Below are 17,852 nucleotides of genomic sequence, written 5' to 3'. Positions count from 1 at the left end.
ATATGGATTTATTCCAATATTTCCAATGCTGTAAACCTTTTCTCTTATATGCATTCTTTTGTTAAGTAGAAGAAATAACTAAAACATAAAAGACAAATTGCTATGTTATAAGAGAAATAGATTTCTAAAGCTGCTATTTTCTCAAATCTTAAAAAAAAAACCCGTTTCCTCAAAAGTAAAATTAATAAAAACTAAACTGGTTATTGAATATCAGAAAGTAATTAAGAAATTTTTCTTTTGTTCACACTTGGTCTCTTATCAGCTTCTCTACATTTTTGGTAAACAGACTACAAATTTACAGTAAGTTCTTTTAACAGACTAGAAAATATATTACAGGAGCAAATATTACAAAATCAAAACATATAAAACAATATGAAAATACCTATTTTCCAATTAAAAAAAAAAATCAAGAGCACTTATTTCCTTGAAGAGAAAAGTCACTATAAATAGCAAAATTTAGAGTTATTTATCAAATAGCTTGATATTGATTCAGTCTTTTCCCCAAAGGCAATTACCGTTTCATTGGGCGAGTATTCATTTTTTGCCTATTATAGAGCAGTCTGTTTGCAGTACAAGTTACTGCAATCGAAGGATCAAGACACAGTGGTTCAGCTGTAGCTAGAATCAGTTGGCTTTCAAGTAAAAGTTTGTCTTCCTGAAATGTACAAAAGCATATGTCAGTATCGAACTAAAATAATCATACATATTTAAGCTAGAAATATTGTCTGGAACTCTATTAAAGATCACAGTAAAACACAGTAACTCAAGTGCCAAAATTAGTGTGTAAACTTTGGAACTTGACAATGTAAAATAACTTACTGAAATTCATTATCTGTAAAACTGTATGAAATAGTTAATTATAAAAATGAACATTCATCAATTCAACATTTATTTACTTAATACCTACAACATGTTAGGTTCTAAGATTTGGGAATAAAAGCCATGAACAAAATAGATGAAATCCTCTGCCCTTATGAAGCTTACAAGGTCATGATGGATTACAGTTATTTCAGTAATTGAAAAGGAACACTCCCATTCTATACTCGGCTTGACTACTTAATAATAATAAAAAAATGACTATATTAATACTGGCAAATTCTATATATCCATGACCAAATCCAAAGAAGATACAGCCTTTTTTTTTTTTTTTTGGTGGTACCAGGGATTGAACTCAGGAGCACTCAACTACTGAGCCACATCCCCATCCCTTTTTGTGTTTTATTTAGAAACAGGGTCTCACTGAGTTGCTTAGCAGTCTCGCTTTTTCCTGAGCCTGGCTTTGAACTCTCGATCATGCTGTCTCAGTCTCCCAGGCTTTTGGAATTATAGGTGTATGCCCCCACACTTGGCAAGATACAGGCTTTATACTAGTATCACATAACTTTACTGAATCCTATTCTTCTGTTTAACAATTTAAATTTTTATTAATTATAATACTTTTTTTTTTCACCACTGGGGATCAGAGAAAACAGGGCTTCAAACACATTAGACAAGAACTCTGCTGCTAAGGCATGACCCCAGACCTGCTATAACAATTCTTTTAAAGTCAAGTAAGTAAATTAATATTGCTGAAAACTAAAACTTTTGAAAAAATTTTCTGTTTCACTCAACTTTTTATTATGGAATCTTCTACACACAAAAGGAAAAGTGTGATGACTTACATATTAACACCTAATTTCATTTAATGACCATCTTCATAAACTTTGTTTTTGTTTTGCTGGAAAAATTTTAAATACATCTTGGAAGTGGTATTATTTCACATGGGAGTTTTTTTTTTTTTAAAGTCTACCATTTCTCTTACACTTATTTAGTTGCGATTTCCTTAAAGAATCTTCCCTCAGATACTATCTAGCTGCCTAAAATAGTTTATACAGAAATAATAGAATAAATATTATACTCTCTACTTTCTCAATTCTCAGAATAGGAACATCCATAAATGTTAACCAATGAAGATTATGTTTGAATATTTTTAAAACCTTAGAGATGAAAAAATAATACATCAAATTAAAACACAACACTTAACAGTTACAGATGAACTGACTCTTATTTTATAATCACATTTCAAAGACAGAATAATTTTCTTTATTAATGATTCCTCTCTAAATTAGCAGAGAAATAAGTAAATACCCTTATAACTAGACATCTCACAAACACTGCTGAGCCAAACCTCAGGAGCAGGAGAGGTCCCCTAGTGCCAAAACAACCAATAAAAATGGAAAAAGACAAACTAAATAAAAAGATACAAGAACTAAGTTTCACATTACACATCAGGTCAGCCTAACTGGGATCTGTCATAAGCAATTGGGACCAAGTCATTAAAGTTCCTCGAGGGATTTACTGCATATATAAAGATACCCTTAACTTCTAAAACTCATAAAAGAAGCCCAGTTTTTTGCAGGAAGAACTTAATACATGAGTAAAAACATGAGCACAAAGTAGCTTTTACTTAATATTTACCCTATAGTTTGCTCATTTGGAATTAAAAAACAAAGCAACAGGGCTGGGGCTATGGCTCAACAGTAGCACACTTGCCTGGCATGTGTGAGGTACTGGGTTCAATTCTTAGCGCCACATATAAATAAACAAATAAGGTCTATCAACAACTTAAATATATATATATATAAACAAAAAACAAAACAACAAACCTGGGTCCATTTATGGTTATCACTTGTTATTGAATGGACATCACAGATTAAAGTCTGGAAAAAATAAAATTTTTAAAAATCCATTAACATATATTTACACAAACATATAAATATTTAATAAATAAGACTAACTAAAATTTTAAAAACCACTTTCTAATTAAACATTACTTACCTGCATTGTTGGACGTAAAAGAATGTGCCTACTTTGGTAACCAGGAGATTTCATATTACTGAATTGCCTGTAGTCACGAATTTCTGCTATGACACATCCACAATGAAAAATATTAACCTGTTTAGAATAAAAATATTCAAGCAAATGTCATTTTTTCAACAACCTATGTAAGTATTTTGTACTAAATGTTTCACATTCTTTAAATTTTTATGCATTATTTCTGGCCACTCCTATATTTTTGGTTTCTAGTTATAGACTGATGCATCTACAATAACAGATCAACTTTTGACATTTTCACATTAGTGGAGTTACAGATCCTTGGATTGTATTTGGTCCTTATTAATAAAAGGAGGAAAGCCAACTATAAATTCAAATTAAAAACCACCTATTTCTACACCCAAATACAAGAGCCCCTAACTAAGGATGACTTCCCATGGTCACATTCACACCATCATGTTTTTCATCCATTTATAACTTTTAGACTGGGACTTTCATGTTACCTGTCAGTCATACCTGTGTTCAATCTTTTTAACAAGTATTTATTGACCAAGTACAATGTATACTCTGACAGGAATTATTCAAAAAGCTTCACAGATACAGTGGTAAGACAACTCTTGCTCTCAGCATAGAAAGACAGGTAGTAAACAAGATAATTTTAGATAATGATAACTGCTTTAAAGAAAATAAAATAAAAACCTCTCTGAGAGGAGTGAGTTTCAGCTGAAACCTGAATCACAAGAATGATCCAGGGCAAACCACTCTAGTGAGAAATAGCAGAGAAAATGCCTTCCAATAGGAATAAGCTTGGTTTGATTTAGTACAGAAAGAAGACAAGGCTGGTTGGAGTGTAGTGAGTAAAAATCAGAATTAGAAGATGAAAGCAAACAGGAGAGCAGAGATTTTGTGCAGTTAAGAGTGCATAGAGAGGAGGATTTTACTTTTTCATTTTTGTTTTATATACCTTATCTGGCTCTCTGTGATTTTAGAATGAAAGCAGGAAGTTTAGGAAGGGAACCATGGCATATCATGACCAGTTTAAAGAGAGAGATGATATTTGCTGATGGACTGAAGATGGAAGGACAGGGTAAGTTCATCCATCAGAATGAAAGAGACTAGTGATAAAATGAGATTGGGAAGTAAAATAAAAAGTTCTGTGTTCATCAGATTAAGTTTGGGGAACTTATATATCCAAGTAAATATGTAAGTATAAAGCTTGGTGGAATGATCATAATAACAGACATATAAGCATGGGATTAATTAACATTTTAAGAACTCAAGGAACTAACTGAGATTACCTTGGGAGACTGTTAATTAAAGCACAGAGGGCCTAGGACAGAACTATGAAACACACATATTTATGGATGGAACAAAGATGATGCAGAGAATTGGAGGAATAGATAAGGAAGAAAAAAACCAGAAATATGATATCGCAGAAGCCCAAAGAAGGGCATTTCAAGAAGAAAATAGTTATTTGCATTGAACTTTGCTAAGAGATCAATTTAGAACATAAGACTGATCAATTGATTCCCTGCCATGGAGATCACTGGTGATTTGACAAAACAGGTTCTATAGAATGTAGATGTTAAAATGCCAAATAAGGTGAGTAGAGAAGAGTGAAATATGATAGAAAGGAGATGATGACTATACACAACTCTGATTACTTTTGCTATCAGGAGAAGAAGAATTATAAAGCAATAGCAGGAGAAGGAATTGGGGTCAAGATAGAATTTTTTAAAGCTGAGAATACAGAATATTTGCATTCTGAATCTAACAGAGAAAAGAGAGTTTATAATTGTAAGTCCTAGAAAAAAGGAAGGATCTAGAAAACAAATGAAGGAACATCTTTGGAATAGCATTTGTTTATTTTAATAGAAAGGCAAAGGCAACGTGTAGACAAAGTGATATTGGTCAACTAGTCTTAGGAGAAAAATGGGAATTCTCATTTGAAGTTGTTTTCTTTCCTCTCAGTGAAGTATCCAATATATTTAAAGAGACCCTATATTAAAATAGTATATAAAGAAGGGCTGGGGATGTAACTTAGTGGTAGAATACCCCTGAATTCAATCCCTAATACCATAAAAAGAAGAGAGAAAAACCAACTACAGATGTAAAGACCAGTTTTTGGTCCCCAATTTAAAAAAACTTTCATAAATAGCCAAAGAAGCCAGGCACAGTGACCCCCCACCCATAATCCCAGTTGGTTCAGGAGGCTGAGGCAGGAGGACTACAAGTTCAAAGCCAGCATCAACAACTTAGGCCCTAAGCAACTTAGCAAGACTGTCTCAAAAGGGCTGGGGATGTGGCCCAATGGTTAAGCACCCCTGGGTTCAATCCCTGGTTACCACTCCTCCACACCCAAATAGTCAAGAGTAGTTTCTTACATGTTTTCTTGATTGTAACTATAGGGAGATTTCAATCAATAATCTAAATGTTGTAGCCAATTTTAGAAGAACTGACTAAATCTGTACATTTCAGTACAGCAAAAATTTTAAATATTCCATAGTAAATCAATTTCTAAATAATGATGTATAATGTCTCATTTCGAGTTCTAAACACTGTTGGGAACAGTGGTAAAGATTAAATATAATTTATCACAAAATAACCATATGGTCCTTTAGATTCATATAAAATTTGCATACGTATATACTAAAAAGCATAATATGTATATATTATATACATATAATAAATGTACAGAGTTTTAAAAACTTATTTTAGAGACTGGGTTCTGCTATGTTGCCAAAGCTGGCCTCTAACTCATAGCTCAAGAGTTCTTCCTGCCTCAGCCTTCTGAGTAACTGGAGTACAGGCATAAATCATGTACCAGCAGGACATTTTAAAGAGAAAAAATTTATACCTGAGATTTTTCTAAAAGATCAACCAAAATAGGAGGTAATTCTTCTGCGTCTAAGTATTCAAGTAATTCCCCTTCTTCATAAGGCAGTCGAATGGTTTCAGAATCTTAATTTTAAAACATAAAAGTATATGAAAATGATTAGACTCACCAAAAGGCTTCTCAGTAAATAAGTAAATAAAGCCAAAGGCTCTCCTAATGACCTTTAAACCTTATAAATGAACCACATTTACTAAAAAACTTGTTAACTATACTGTATATAACACTTCAGAAAAGAGGAGGACAAAACCCTGACATTTTGGAAAAACATCTGGCATATCACAATAAATCACAGTCAGCAGTAATCATAAATGATAAAACTCCAAGATCAAAGAAATTGAAAGTTCACTGAGGACTAGTGTCTGGAAATTAGAATGACAATTTGGTACCTCATCTGACCAAAGAAAAGAATTCTCTTGGTGTTACATTTTACAATTAATTTTCAACACAAGAAAAAATTCTTGACTAGCATGACTTCCTTATAGAACTCAAATTATTACAATATGAATTTTTTAGGAGACTCTTTAGTTAAATCTGAGTATATTTTAAAACTCAAAAGGCAGTGAGTCTGATTAATTTTGAAGTTTTAGACTCAATAATATATAAAAATGTACATACCTTAAGATACCTTATGCTATCTTAAAATATTGTTCAGCAACTGAACAAAAGGAAATTTTGATATTATTTAAAAATCATGTCTTTCTCGAAGAAAAATTAGAATACTTTTCAAATGCATGTTCAGGAAGGATAATCATAAGTATTAGAGTAATTTCTTACATTCTACCAAAAATCATAAGGAAAATTTTAAGATAAAAATGTGCTTTTATCACTAAGTCATCATTGGTTCAAAGGACAAACCACTGAATAGGTTAAGAAACTAATTTTAAAAAGCAGCACATCCTGCCTGGCAGAGGTATTTTGTGTCATTTATACTTTGTAGGGTCTTACCTGATCCATTTTTTCCCCTGAGCATCAGAGAATATCCCTCATTTCCTGGATATAGATTGACCACTAAACACGACAAAGTCTCTTGCATAACAAGCTTCTCTAACAAGTTCACATTTCTTCTTAATTTCTGCTTTAAAAGAGGCAAAGCTGATGACAATAATCCATTATAACCTTGAAAAATAATGTTATGAATTGACAAAATCCTATCTGAATAATCTTTTGGCACTTCTTCCACATTATAATCCTGAATATATGGGGAAGATCATACGAGGGAGGGCCACTATTCATAGAAAGCAATGTAGACTTAATTTGTTTCTATTGCTGTATTTTAGAAAATTAATTCATGTCAAAAAGAAAACTGGTAACCTAGAAAACAATAAAAACAAACATAAAATATGTACTTTCAAATATATAAATAGAAAGTAAAAATCTTAAAAAACCTCAATTATTTTTAAAAATCCATCAGGGAATATAATGCACATACATCAAAATCCACAAGTTTAGAAAGATGTATGATTAACCTAGTTAAGTCCCATTGTTCCAGATGTCAAACAGCTATAAATACTTAAATTGAGCGGATTATGGATTCAGCTCAGTTGGTAGAGTGCTTGCCTCTCATGCACAAGGCCCTGGGTTCAATCCCCAACACCAAAAAACAACAACAACAAAAAACACTTAAATTGAGCAATAAATGTATCATTTAGGAAAGATACTTGAGCCAACAGAATATTTGTTTTTTGTAGAATCAAAAAAAAAAAAAAAAAAAACAAAACCGTTTTGAGTACCTTATATTTAACTGCATAACAATATACTAACATTAAACTGAAAGAATTATAAATTCCTAGCGTCATATTATAAGAACTCTATGCAATCCAAAAATGAAAACACAAAGGCAGACAACTTTTAACCACTTTGATTTAAAGCCAGGCGCAGTGGAACACGCCTGTAATCCCAGCTACTCAGGAGGCTGAGGTGAGAGGTTGGCAAGTTCAAGGTCAGCCTTAGCAACTTAGCAAAAAACTGTCTCAAAATAAAATTTTATAAAAAGGGCTGGGGATGTGAACATTGGTTAAGCACCCCTGGATTCAACACCTGATACAAAAAACAAAAAACCCTAAAAATTTTTAGTATTTTGAGGATAGAGAAAACCTTCATAATTTGAGTTAAGACAAAAATAAATTCTGATAGCATGTGTACCTCTTTAAGAAAATATGTTGGTTCCCAGTTAAGACTACCAGTTGAAAATTCCTTTCTTTAAAGGCCACATAGTATTTTAGGCTTGTGAGCCATATTGTCTGGGTTCTCAATTATTCAATTCTGCCTTTGTATCTCAAACGCAGTCATGGACAAATGTAAACAAATGAGTGTGATGAGTTCCGGTAAAGATTCATTTATGAAAAGATGAAGTAGGTCAGAGAATCTTGACATATATACATATCTCCCCTATCTTAGTTTTGTCTTGGAGGTGATAGATGTGCACTTGTACTGATTGTGCCAATGGTTTCATGGGAGTATATATGTTATGCATGTAAAAACATGAAAATGTAGACTTTAGACATATATAATACATTGCTATGTCACATGTGCTTCAATAAAACATATTAAAAACATACCACAAGATATTTATAAATTTAATGAATGTAAAGAGTTTAAAGCTTAGGTCAGACATGCTAACTTTTTTGGGAGGAGGGGGATACTGAAGATTAAACCCAGAGCACTTCACCACTGAGACACATCTCAGCTCTTTTTATTTTTTATTTTGAGACAGGGCCTTGCTAAGTTGTGGAAGCTAGTTTTGACCTTGCAGTCCTCCTGCCTCAGGCTCCAGAGTCATTGGGATTACAGATATGCACTACCGCACTCAGCAATATTCATTTTTGAATTAAAGACAGAACAGAAGTTCATAGAACCCTTTAAGGTCCTTCTAACCTGAGAGTTCAAAAGGTATCAAGAAGTTAATTTTATCATGTTCCTATAGCAGACACCTTTATGTTAAATAAATATGAATTAAACAGGTCATAAGCATATTTTTGTGACCAAATTCACTTTTTATTACAACATCTGAATTTCCTATATGTTCTGTAATAGTTTTTGACTTTCTAGTGCAAATCACCAAGAGGAAACAGGTTACTTTTCTCCTACCTTAAGTTTACAAATCACTTCTTCAGGGAAAGAAACAGCAAAAGATACATACTATGGCTTTGCTTATGACTTGCCAGTGAGATATTCTGCTTTTAGTTAACACTGTCTCCTAGTCCTACCTCAGCAGGTGACCTATGCCTGATGCCAGATTAGCCAGGATTCTGGAAAAGTTGAGAACCCACTAGAGTATGGTTGGAAAAAACTGTTGGTTTACCCACAAAAATATAAATCATTAACTGTTTCAAACCTAATTCCTCCAGATTTCTCTGTTCTACTACACATTCCAAAAGCCACAATACCATAAAAAAATCCACACTTACCTTAACCTCAGGTTCTTTTTCACATTCTTCAATATATAAGTCATAAAGTTTTTGAAATACAGATTTTCTAGAAAAAAATTAATAAAGACAATATACAAAATAACATTAATCATCATAAAATAAATGTTTCAATGATCTCCCCACATTCCCAAAGTTGGGGGCAGAGCTGGGGTGGATATGTTATTTAAAAAAAACTTAGATATTACTAATGCAGTCAGGCATCCTGGCACATGTCTATAATCTAACCACCTAGGAAGGCTGAGCAGGCAGATTGCCAATTCAAGGCCAGTCTTGCAATTCAATGAGACTCTATCTCAAAATTAAAAAATAAAAAAGGGCTGTGGATGTATCTCAGCGGTAGAACACCCCCGAGTACAATTTCCACTACCACCAAAATAGAAAGAAATTACTAGTGCAGATTGAATATTCCTATCTAAAAGGCTTGGGACCAAAATATTTGGATTTTTTCCAGGATTTGGAATATTTGATATATATCTAATAATTTCTTGAGACCCTAGCTTAGAAATGAAAATCATTTGTTTCATATACACTAATACAAATGAAGTGAAGGTAGTTTCATACAGTATTTTTAGTATGCCTACAATCTGCCCTGTCACATGAGGTTAGATATGAAATTTTTCACTTGTGACCACATGTCAGGGTAAAAGGTTTCAGATTTTCAAGTATTTCAGATTTTCAGATTAGGATCTTCAAAGAAGCTAAAACATTTCAAGCCCGGATCTGGGTAAGAGCAACGAATGGTGACATCATATTTCAAGGAATTTAAGATTTTATCAATTAAATGTTCATACCTTCCACTAGATAAATATTTCCTTTTAGGAGGTCTTTGTCGTGCACTTTCAATGACATACTAAAAAAAGAAAAGTTTATGAAAACAGTTTGCTTTTTGCTTTGTGTATGAACAAATTAAGTACTGTATATCTAAAACATATGCAAAACTAAACAGGCCATTTAATCACAAGTCTCTCATGTTAAATTATATCTTACAGCAAAAAAAACCAACAAAACAAAAACCTGCTTAATTTGTAATATTATAAAAAAGTGAAATTTATGCTGCACTAACGTTGAGTACAGTATTTAATTTCTAAGAATTGTAATTACACAGATCAGAAACATTATCAATGTTTTATAAATGTTCAGAATATGTTTAATGTATAGAAAAGTGTATATCTAATTGCAAGCACTATTTTTTTTAGCTGTTAGAAAACTTGTTAAAATAGAAAAACAAATGAGGATTCCAAGTTAAGAGATGATCCACACATCACCTTACATTTTTCTACGTTTACAGATTATCTACATGCTTGTCCTATATTAATTAAAATATTCCTTTGAAGATAACACACAAAAATCTCTTAAAATTGAATTTTTTGTCAATTACAAACAATACTAGTTTAATATGTAATTTAGTTGTATCTTACCTCTGCACGATCCAAAGCTAGTTCTAAGGCTTGCTGCTGTAAAAAGTATATTTGGCAGTATTATTTTCACAAAAAAATTAATTTAATAAGGATTTGACATTCCTAATTAAGTGCTTAAATGTTTCATTTTCTGAAATAAGGCCAATGTATTCTTTATTTTTCTCCTCCATTCTACTGAATGATCAAGATATGTAACTAAGAGAAAATATAGCCTTAGACAGGGTAAGTGTTTTTTTGGGAGGCTAATATATAAAATGGCTGGATATAACAACTACAATAATTGAAATTAACAGATCTGCATCTTTCATATACTTCTTATAGACCCTCATTTTAAGGTAAGAGGGAGAAATATAAAGTTAAACTATATCTTTATTTATGAAACTTTTCTAAAGACACATAAAAAATACTAGGTTCCAAACAAAGTTAAATAAATATACCATTAGTGATTTCTTTTTCTAGGGTGCTTCAAGTACTATGTAGAGTCATAGTATTTTTCATTCACAATTACAGTCCTTTCAAAACTTCAGAGATACAGAACTTTCTATTTTTATTTACAGTATGTTTTAGATTCCAATAATTCAATCTACCAACTTGCATGTGACAAAATATCCCAGCACTGAGGCAGAAGGATGGCAAGTTCAAGTTCAAAGCCAGTTTTAGCAATTTAGCAAGACCCTACGCAACTTAGGGAGACTCTGCCTCAAAATAAAAAGGCTAGGGATGTGGCTCAGTTGTTAAGCACCCCTAGGTTCAATTCTAGCACCAAAAAAAAAAAAAAAATCAAAGAACAGCTTCCCAGAGAAACTGGTTCCCATGATTCAAAATAAGACTCTTGAGCATAACTCATTTTCCCCAAGAAAATGTACTCTACATACATACTCTTTTTTTTTCAAATATTTATTTTTAAGTTTCAGGTGGACACAATATCTTTTACATTTATGTGGTGCTGAGGATCGAACCCAGTGCCTTGTGCATGCTAGGTGAGCACTCTACCACTGAGCCACAACTCCAGCCCCAACATACATACTCTTGACAACTATAGGGTCTTTTTTTAAATTTTGGCCACAAAACTTTAAAGTTTTGTGAGTTTATATAAAATTATAGTAAACAATAAAATATAAGCTCTTAGGATAATTTTAAATTATCTGTTGTCTGAAGTAAATATTTCATCTTCTGAAATTAAAACTTCAGAACATATAATGAGATATGCTTTGCCTCATTCATTCACTTACTCCTTCAAATACTTAAGATTATCATTAAGTAATAGAGATGCAAAATATAATATGAGGTCAGAATCCCAGTATGACAGTTCTACTTTTCTCTAACAGGGCAAGGGCACATAGGTAAGATCCCAAAAGGAAAAGGAAAGTGTTTCTTTTTAAGTTTGTGTGACAGAGTTTTTAGGAAAGATTATTCAACACGGTGCTCAGTGTTCACTTACTCTCCTGTCAAACTCTTCTTTTGTTTGCTTGTAGTAGTGAGGATTGAAGCTATGGCTCTCTACCACTGAGTTATGTTCCCAACCCCTTTTCATCTTTTTTTTTTCCTTTAAATTTCTAAGAAAAATTTTATTGGTACATTGTAGTTATACATAATAGTGGGTTTTGAGTAACTATGGCAGAACCAGGAGCCCATCTAGTGTCTGATCCAGCACTGTGAGCACTGTCCATGCATGTGGGCGTGGTGACATACTCAATGTCCCAGAAAAGCTAGGCAAATGGGTTCCTGAGGCTGTTTGGTAAAGTGTCGCTCAGCTTCACAACTTCGACTTCTCTGTTGGCTTTGTGTCTGGCATACGTAATAGACTTAAGTACGTACTAAGGTGCCTGGTTAGAAAGATTCTCATAGCTGAGCAGCAGAATCCTGAACTCAGCTTTCCAGTGCTGACCACCTCTCTTTAAAAACCTCTTTTTCTTCTGCGTGTCTTTAGCAGCGGCTATTGGGTAGTTAGTCTTTTCTGTGTAGTATGTCAGGGAATCACACCTTTTTATCTCTTGAGACAGAATCTAAGTTGCCCAAGTTGGTTTTAAACTGGAGATCCTCCTGCCTCAGCCTCTGGAATCACTGGGAGTACAGGTGCGTGCCACTGTGTCCAGTTCAAATGCTCCTTTTCTCAAATATTAAAAAGTACCCCCCCCCCAAGTCTTTAACATCTTAATGACAAAAGTTAAGTGTCTACAGGTAAGAATGCTTTCTGACTATAAATCAGTGAGTAGAAATATGACACTAGAAGGCTAGCACTGGTGCTACTTGAAATGTTGGATGCACTAACAGGGTTACATTTATTTTTAAATTAAAAAAAAAATGAGCAGAGTGCAATGACTCATACCTATAATCCTAGTGACTAGGAAAGCTGAGGCAGAATTACAAGTTGGAACCAGCCTCAGCAACTTAGTGAGACCCTGTTTCAAATTTTAAAAAAGGTGGAGGGTAAGTGGCACTGGGGATGAATTCAGTGGTAAAGTGCCCAGGGTTCAATCCCAGTACTGAAGGTGGGGGGCGGTAAGAACAACTTTAAAATGAGAAATCAACAAGGCCCCAAACTATTTGTATTTATACCCATCCTCCTTGCCAATGACTTGGAATATGGCAAAATAGTTAGAAATAAAATTTTAAATACACAGGTTATGTATGTGACTTGGATGTGACCATCATAATAACACTAAATTGAGAAATGAGCACACATTTTATACATGACCGCTAAATAATTTCCCAATAAGGATAACTAAAGCAGCTTACAAGAGCATTTCTTGATCTATAATACAGGTATTTATATTTATAAAGACAAAAATAATATTCTAAAATCCAAACTTGAACATACTGAGCCAAAGCTTACCATTGTGGCGTAAGATAGGGATCCAAAAAGAGAAAACCTATGTGCGTTGATGCAGTGAGGTGAAAACCATGTCTTTAATATCAGTCATACACTGTGAAAGTAAAAACAATGAAACCCACATGTTAACATAAGACTATAAAGAGAAATTAATAAGATTATTTAGTAGTTAACAAGGAAGATAACTTGAGGCACATATATTTCCAACACATTTTTTAAATAATCTGTAACAAAAATTCATGTACCACAACCTATCTATTCATTGCTGAAAAGTAGTTTTAGCTAGTTAGGCCAAACACAGTTTGCAAGTTAAAATCATTACTCATGGGGCTGGCACTGTGGCTCAGTGGTAGAGCGCTTGCCTGGCATGGGTGAGGTGCTAGGTTCTATTCTCAGCACCACATATAAATATATTATAAAGGTCCATCAACAACTAAAAAAATTTTTTTGAAAAAATAATTACTCATATTTTTTTTTAAAAAAAAACACCTCTGGGGAAAAAAAAATGGTGGTTTTGTTTTTTTTTTTAAATCTCTTCTCATAATTACTTCTGGTGCTCTTACTTTTCCTGTGGATTATTCTAATAGCCAGTCTACAGTTCACTTTATGAGTCACAGATTTCATTATGCCTGCTGATAAAAAAAAAGATATTCCTTAAACACTCCAGGCTAAATTTTTCAGATGGAGCTCCAATCCCTCTGGCCTATTTAGACTCCTAAAGGACCTATTTCCTCTAATAAGGGGTTCTCATCCAGATTGCAAAGTGGAGTAAGCTGTTGAGCTTTAAATAGGATGCCTATGCCCTATCTCCCCAATTCTGATTAGTTGGTCTAGAGTGGGCTCCAAGGGTCAGTCCTTTGAGTTCCCCTAAGTGACTGAAAGGGAATGCCAGTGTTGAAGCCCATTGCTGTAACTTCTCTGCCTACCACAGAGATGGTTCAGGTTTGCTCTCAGAGTGATGATAAATAAAGCTTAGTCTAATTCTTCATCTAACCCATGTAACTACTGCTGCATGTATGTTGCTGAGCTAAAGGACAACTTCTGGTAACATGTAAATAATTTTACGAACTATTTTTTTTTTTTTTTTGGTAAACCCCAAAGCTTAGGCTTTAGCAAATTCAGGTTAAAGAAAAAACTGAAAAAAAGAAAACAAGAAAAAGGAGGTGGGGGTGGGAGCTTAGCTAACAATACATCACAAGCACTGTACAGATACCAGGAACAATCATTTAAAAATAAGAATGACATTAGTTCTACCTTCAAATAGCTCATAGACGGTTTAAGCTGAAATTGGGTTAAGGTGAAAAAATTCCAGTCACTAAATAGAGATGAACATACATTATACTCACAGACAAAATGTGATAGTAAGATCTGTTATTACTAAATTGGGGGGTGGGTAACTTTAAGTATTTGCACAAACCAACAAATAACTGTATATCTCTTAGAAAGCAAACTGCCTATAGATGAGAAAACTGTTATAATCATTATCAACACCTCCATTTTACAGAAAAGGCACCCAGAACTAATGACTTTCTCAAGATCACAGACTTAGACTGGAATTCAGCCTTCACAATTTTTAACTTTACCTTTTAACATTACAACCTTCACACCGTTCAAATCAACTCATTTTTTTTAGATTTTTTTTTTCAGGCAAAGCATTTAAAATAAAAAATTGATTTTACTCAGACTAATAATATAATTTTAATTTTGATCGAACTTTACATCACGGTGACCAACCAAAGTACACTGTACTCAATCTAATTCCGAAAATCTTTGCAAATCACTGCATATTTCGAGTCCCACTAGAGACTTTGATGTACTCCCACTAAACAGTGGCTAAGGGACATGGCTTTCAGAGGCAACTATTGTGCAAGTTCATTTCTGAAAGCCTAGTAACCATGGCAAGGTCCAATAATTCATTAATTTGCTTCAAAATATCGCTATCAATTCCACCTATTTCTCTGATAGACTTGGGTCTCTCCCAACTCAACTTCCGTAACAACTTAGGCTTTACCCGCAAAACGCCAACTCCACGGTGGCGCGACGCCTTTTTTCAATATGGACACCAAGAAACCCATTCCCGATCAAGAGCTACGCAAAATTCTTGTGAGTTTTTCAGAAAATACCTGTAACTGCAACTCAAAAGTCGAACTAAAATCAAAAGCGCGGCTTAGCAGCACCACAAAACACAAGGGTGGGGTCCTCCGGAAAGGTTGGCCCGTATCCGGGACTGCCAGGTCACTGAGCACAGTACCTTCTTCCCGCGGGATCCGGAAAGCCTCCCACTAAGCGGCTTCCTCACCTCTGACCCAACTGGGATCTCGCGAAAATAACTTATCCACCTGCCCACCACAGACCCGCCCACCTACCTGCCACCACCCACTTTAGCCAGTCGCGGCTGCGCCGGGCCTCCACACTGGGCCCCAACGCCCACCCACCGCTTCAGCGGCGCTCAGCCGCTACCCAGCCAACTGCCGGTTCAGGAGGCCGCACTTCCGACTGGCGCGGTGAGCCGACGGAAGAGGTGAGGTTGGGAGGCGGGGCCGCGACCGGAAGACATAGACCTGGCTAGAAGTGCAGCAGTGTACAGATTCCCACCAGGGCGGGGAACTTCAGGTTCCGGAGCCACGCGGGGGCCAGTGCCGTTGAGCATTCTTTCAGGCCCAGTTTCCGGCTTCTACAAAATGGGCCGGGCAAGCGCAGTTATTTGGGGGGACGGGAGAGAGACCCTGTTGAATTTCTAGAGCCAATTATCTTTTTCGCCTGGCAGCCTTATAGCACACTCTGTACAACCGTACAACCTTCCTAGGAATATTAAGTACCAATGAATTCCATGCTTTTTTGAAAAATCATTCCAGAGATGGATTGCACAATTTAGTAACTGCATTATCAGTGCGTGTTGTAATTAATTGTAACTTGGTCATTGAATAATAAATGTTTCTTTTTTTTAATTGTGAAATTAACAACAAATGAACAATTTTAACGCGTACAGTTCAGTGGCAGTTAATATATTCACAGTGTTGTGCTACCAGTACCTCTTAACTAGTTCCAAAATATTTTCATTGACCCAAAATAGATCGTGAACCCATCCAACCCGATTCTTCTCTCCCAACCTCTGGCAAATGCCAATCAGCTTTCAGATTATGGATATTGCATATAAATGGAATATATGAATTTTTTTTTGTTTCTGTGTCCTTCCACAGAGGGTTTTTTCCGGGTTTCCCTTGTATATCTTGTAGCATATGTCAGTACTTCACTCCTTTTTTATGGCAAATATTGATGGCAGAAGGAGGAGACAGGAAGGATAGGGAGTGGGCTCCTGAGTAACTTCCTGGGCACCAGAGTACAAACAGCACCTGTAGATATTTGCTAAGAAACTTATGAAAAGGCTATTTTAAAATCAGGACATACTGATTGGGGTCCATGCCTCCCCAAGAAGGAAAAATGCATGGTTGTGTTGTAGGGACAGAAGGCACAGAAGATAGCAGGAAACAGTTTTATTTGGCTGCAGCCAGGTTCGGAGGGCACAGCTTTTGCTGTAATCAATCAATCAATCCCCTGAGCCTTGAGTTCAGGTAGTTTTAGAATTTAATACCCAGCGTGTAAGGGGAGGGGCTCAGAAGTTCACAGTCTGTAAAAGTTCACATAAAAGCAGCTTTTTCTTTCACTGTTTTGGGCAGGTTAACCCTTCAAGGACAACACCTGAGAAGGCTAGAGCTTCATCTTCCCCTTCTCTCCTGCCCCTGCCATCTGTTACCATGGAGCCACAATGTTAACTTCCCTTATCTTAGAAATGTAGACATCTCTTTGAAGCCCAGCTCAAGGCCAGAGGCCTTGTTTACATATTTTACAAACTAGTATGCTGGATACATGTTTGTGAAAAACTAGTAAGGGAGTGTCCAGCACTGGAATGCTGATTTCTTCCTGGCTGGTGGCCAAGTAAATCAGGGCAACACGAAAATAGGAAGTTTGTCTACATTAAACTCTTGTAGAGACTCTTTTGCTGACAGTCCTAAAATCAGCCATGGTGAAGATTTCTGGAGAAGCCCAGTTAAGACTTTTCTGTGGAGAAAGGGGGTGCCACTACAATTGATATTTTGTTTGGACTAAAGGCTACATGAATACTTTGTGAACACTGATTGCCTTACCCTGGATTAGGTGGTGTGGGGTGGTGCTGACTTCTTTAAATCTATAGATGGAAGTGAACACCTGGATGATAGCCACTCTTTGGTATCCCCCTCTTTGGACCCCTTCCTCTTTGGGAGTTCTGCTTTGTTTTTAATGAATCCTGTAACTTTGCTATCACCTTTGTGTCTGTGTATTTTATTCTTCAAATTCACGAGACCCAGAACTCAACCCCAACTGTATGTAGAAACCATATTTTATCCATCTAGTTTTTGATAAACATTTAGGGTTGTTTTCACCTTTGGGCCATTGTGAAGAAAGTTATTCTGAACATTTGTGTA

General features: G+C 35.1%; 1 protein-coding gene across 7 annotated transcripts in view; it reads right to left on the bottom strand.

Annotated features, from left to right (window-relative positions):
• Supt20h (SPT20 homolog, SAGA complex component) overlaps positions 1-15,888 on the bottom strand; it is a 39,926-nt gene extending 24,038 nt beyond the window's left edge. For 2 of the 7 annotated variants that reach the window (XM_027928692.3, XM_027928694.3), the window contains exons 1-10: positions 15,756-15,884; positions 13,393-13,483; positions 10,557-10,592; positions 9,930-9,988; positions 9,118-9,184; positions 6,656-6,782; positions 5,672-5,775; positions 2,818-2,934; positions 2,646-2,699; positions 516-655 (exon numbers count right to left, since the gene is read on the bottom strand). In XM_027928692.3, coding sequence (XP_027784493.3) covers positions 516-655; positions 2,646-2,699; positions 2,818-2,934; positions 5,672-5,775; positions 6,656-6,782; positions 9,118-9,184; positions 9,930-9,988; positions 10,557-10,592; positions 13,393-13,395 — 707 coding nt within the window. In that variant the 5' untranslated portion in view covers positions 13,396-13,483; positions 15,756-15,884. Of the gene's footprint in view, positions 1-515; positions 656-2,645; positions 2,700-2,817; positions 2,935-5,671; positions 5,776-6,655; positions 6,786-9,117; positions 9,185-9,929; positions 9,989-10,556; positions 10,593-13,392; positions 13,484-15,512; positions 15,608-15,640; positions 15,664-15,755 lie in introns of those variants that run through there. The other 5 variants (XM_071611538.1, XM_027928693.3, XM_071611535.1 and 2 more) reach the window with 5 other exon arrangements.
• Between the last annotated feature and the right edge of the window lie 1,964 nt (positions 15,889-17,852).

Source organism: Marmota flaviventris, chromosome 4, assembly GCF_047511675.1.
Source record: "Marmota flaviventris isolate mMarFla1 chromosome 4, mMarFla1.hap1, whole genome shotgun sequence".
In the NCBI taxonomy this organism is placed as follows: domain Eukaryota; kingdom Metazoa; phylum Chordata; class Mammalia; order Rodentia; family Sciuridae; genus Marmota; species Marmota flaviventris.
Note: the sequence above shows the minus strand (reverse complement) of the source record. Positions and strands in the feature narration are given on the sequence as shown.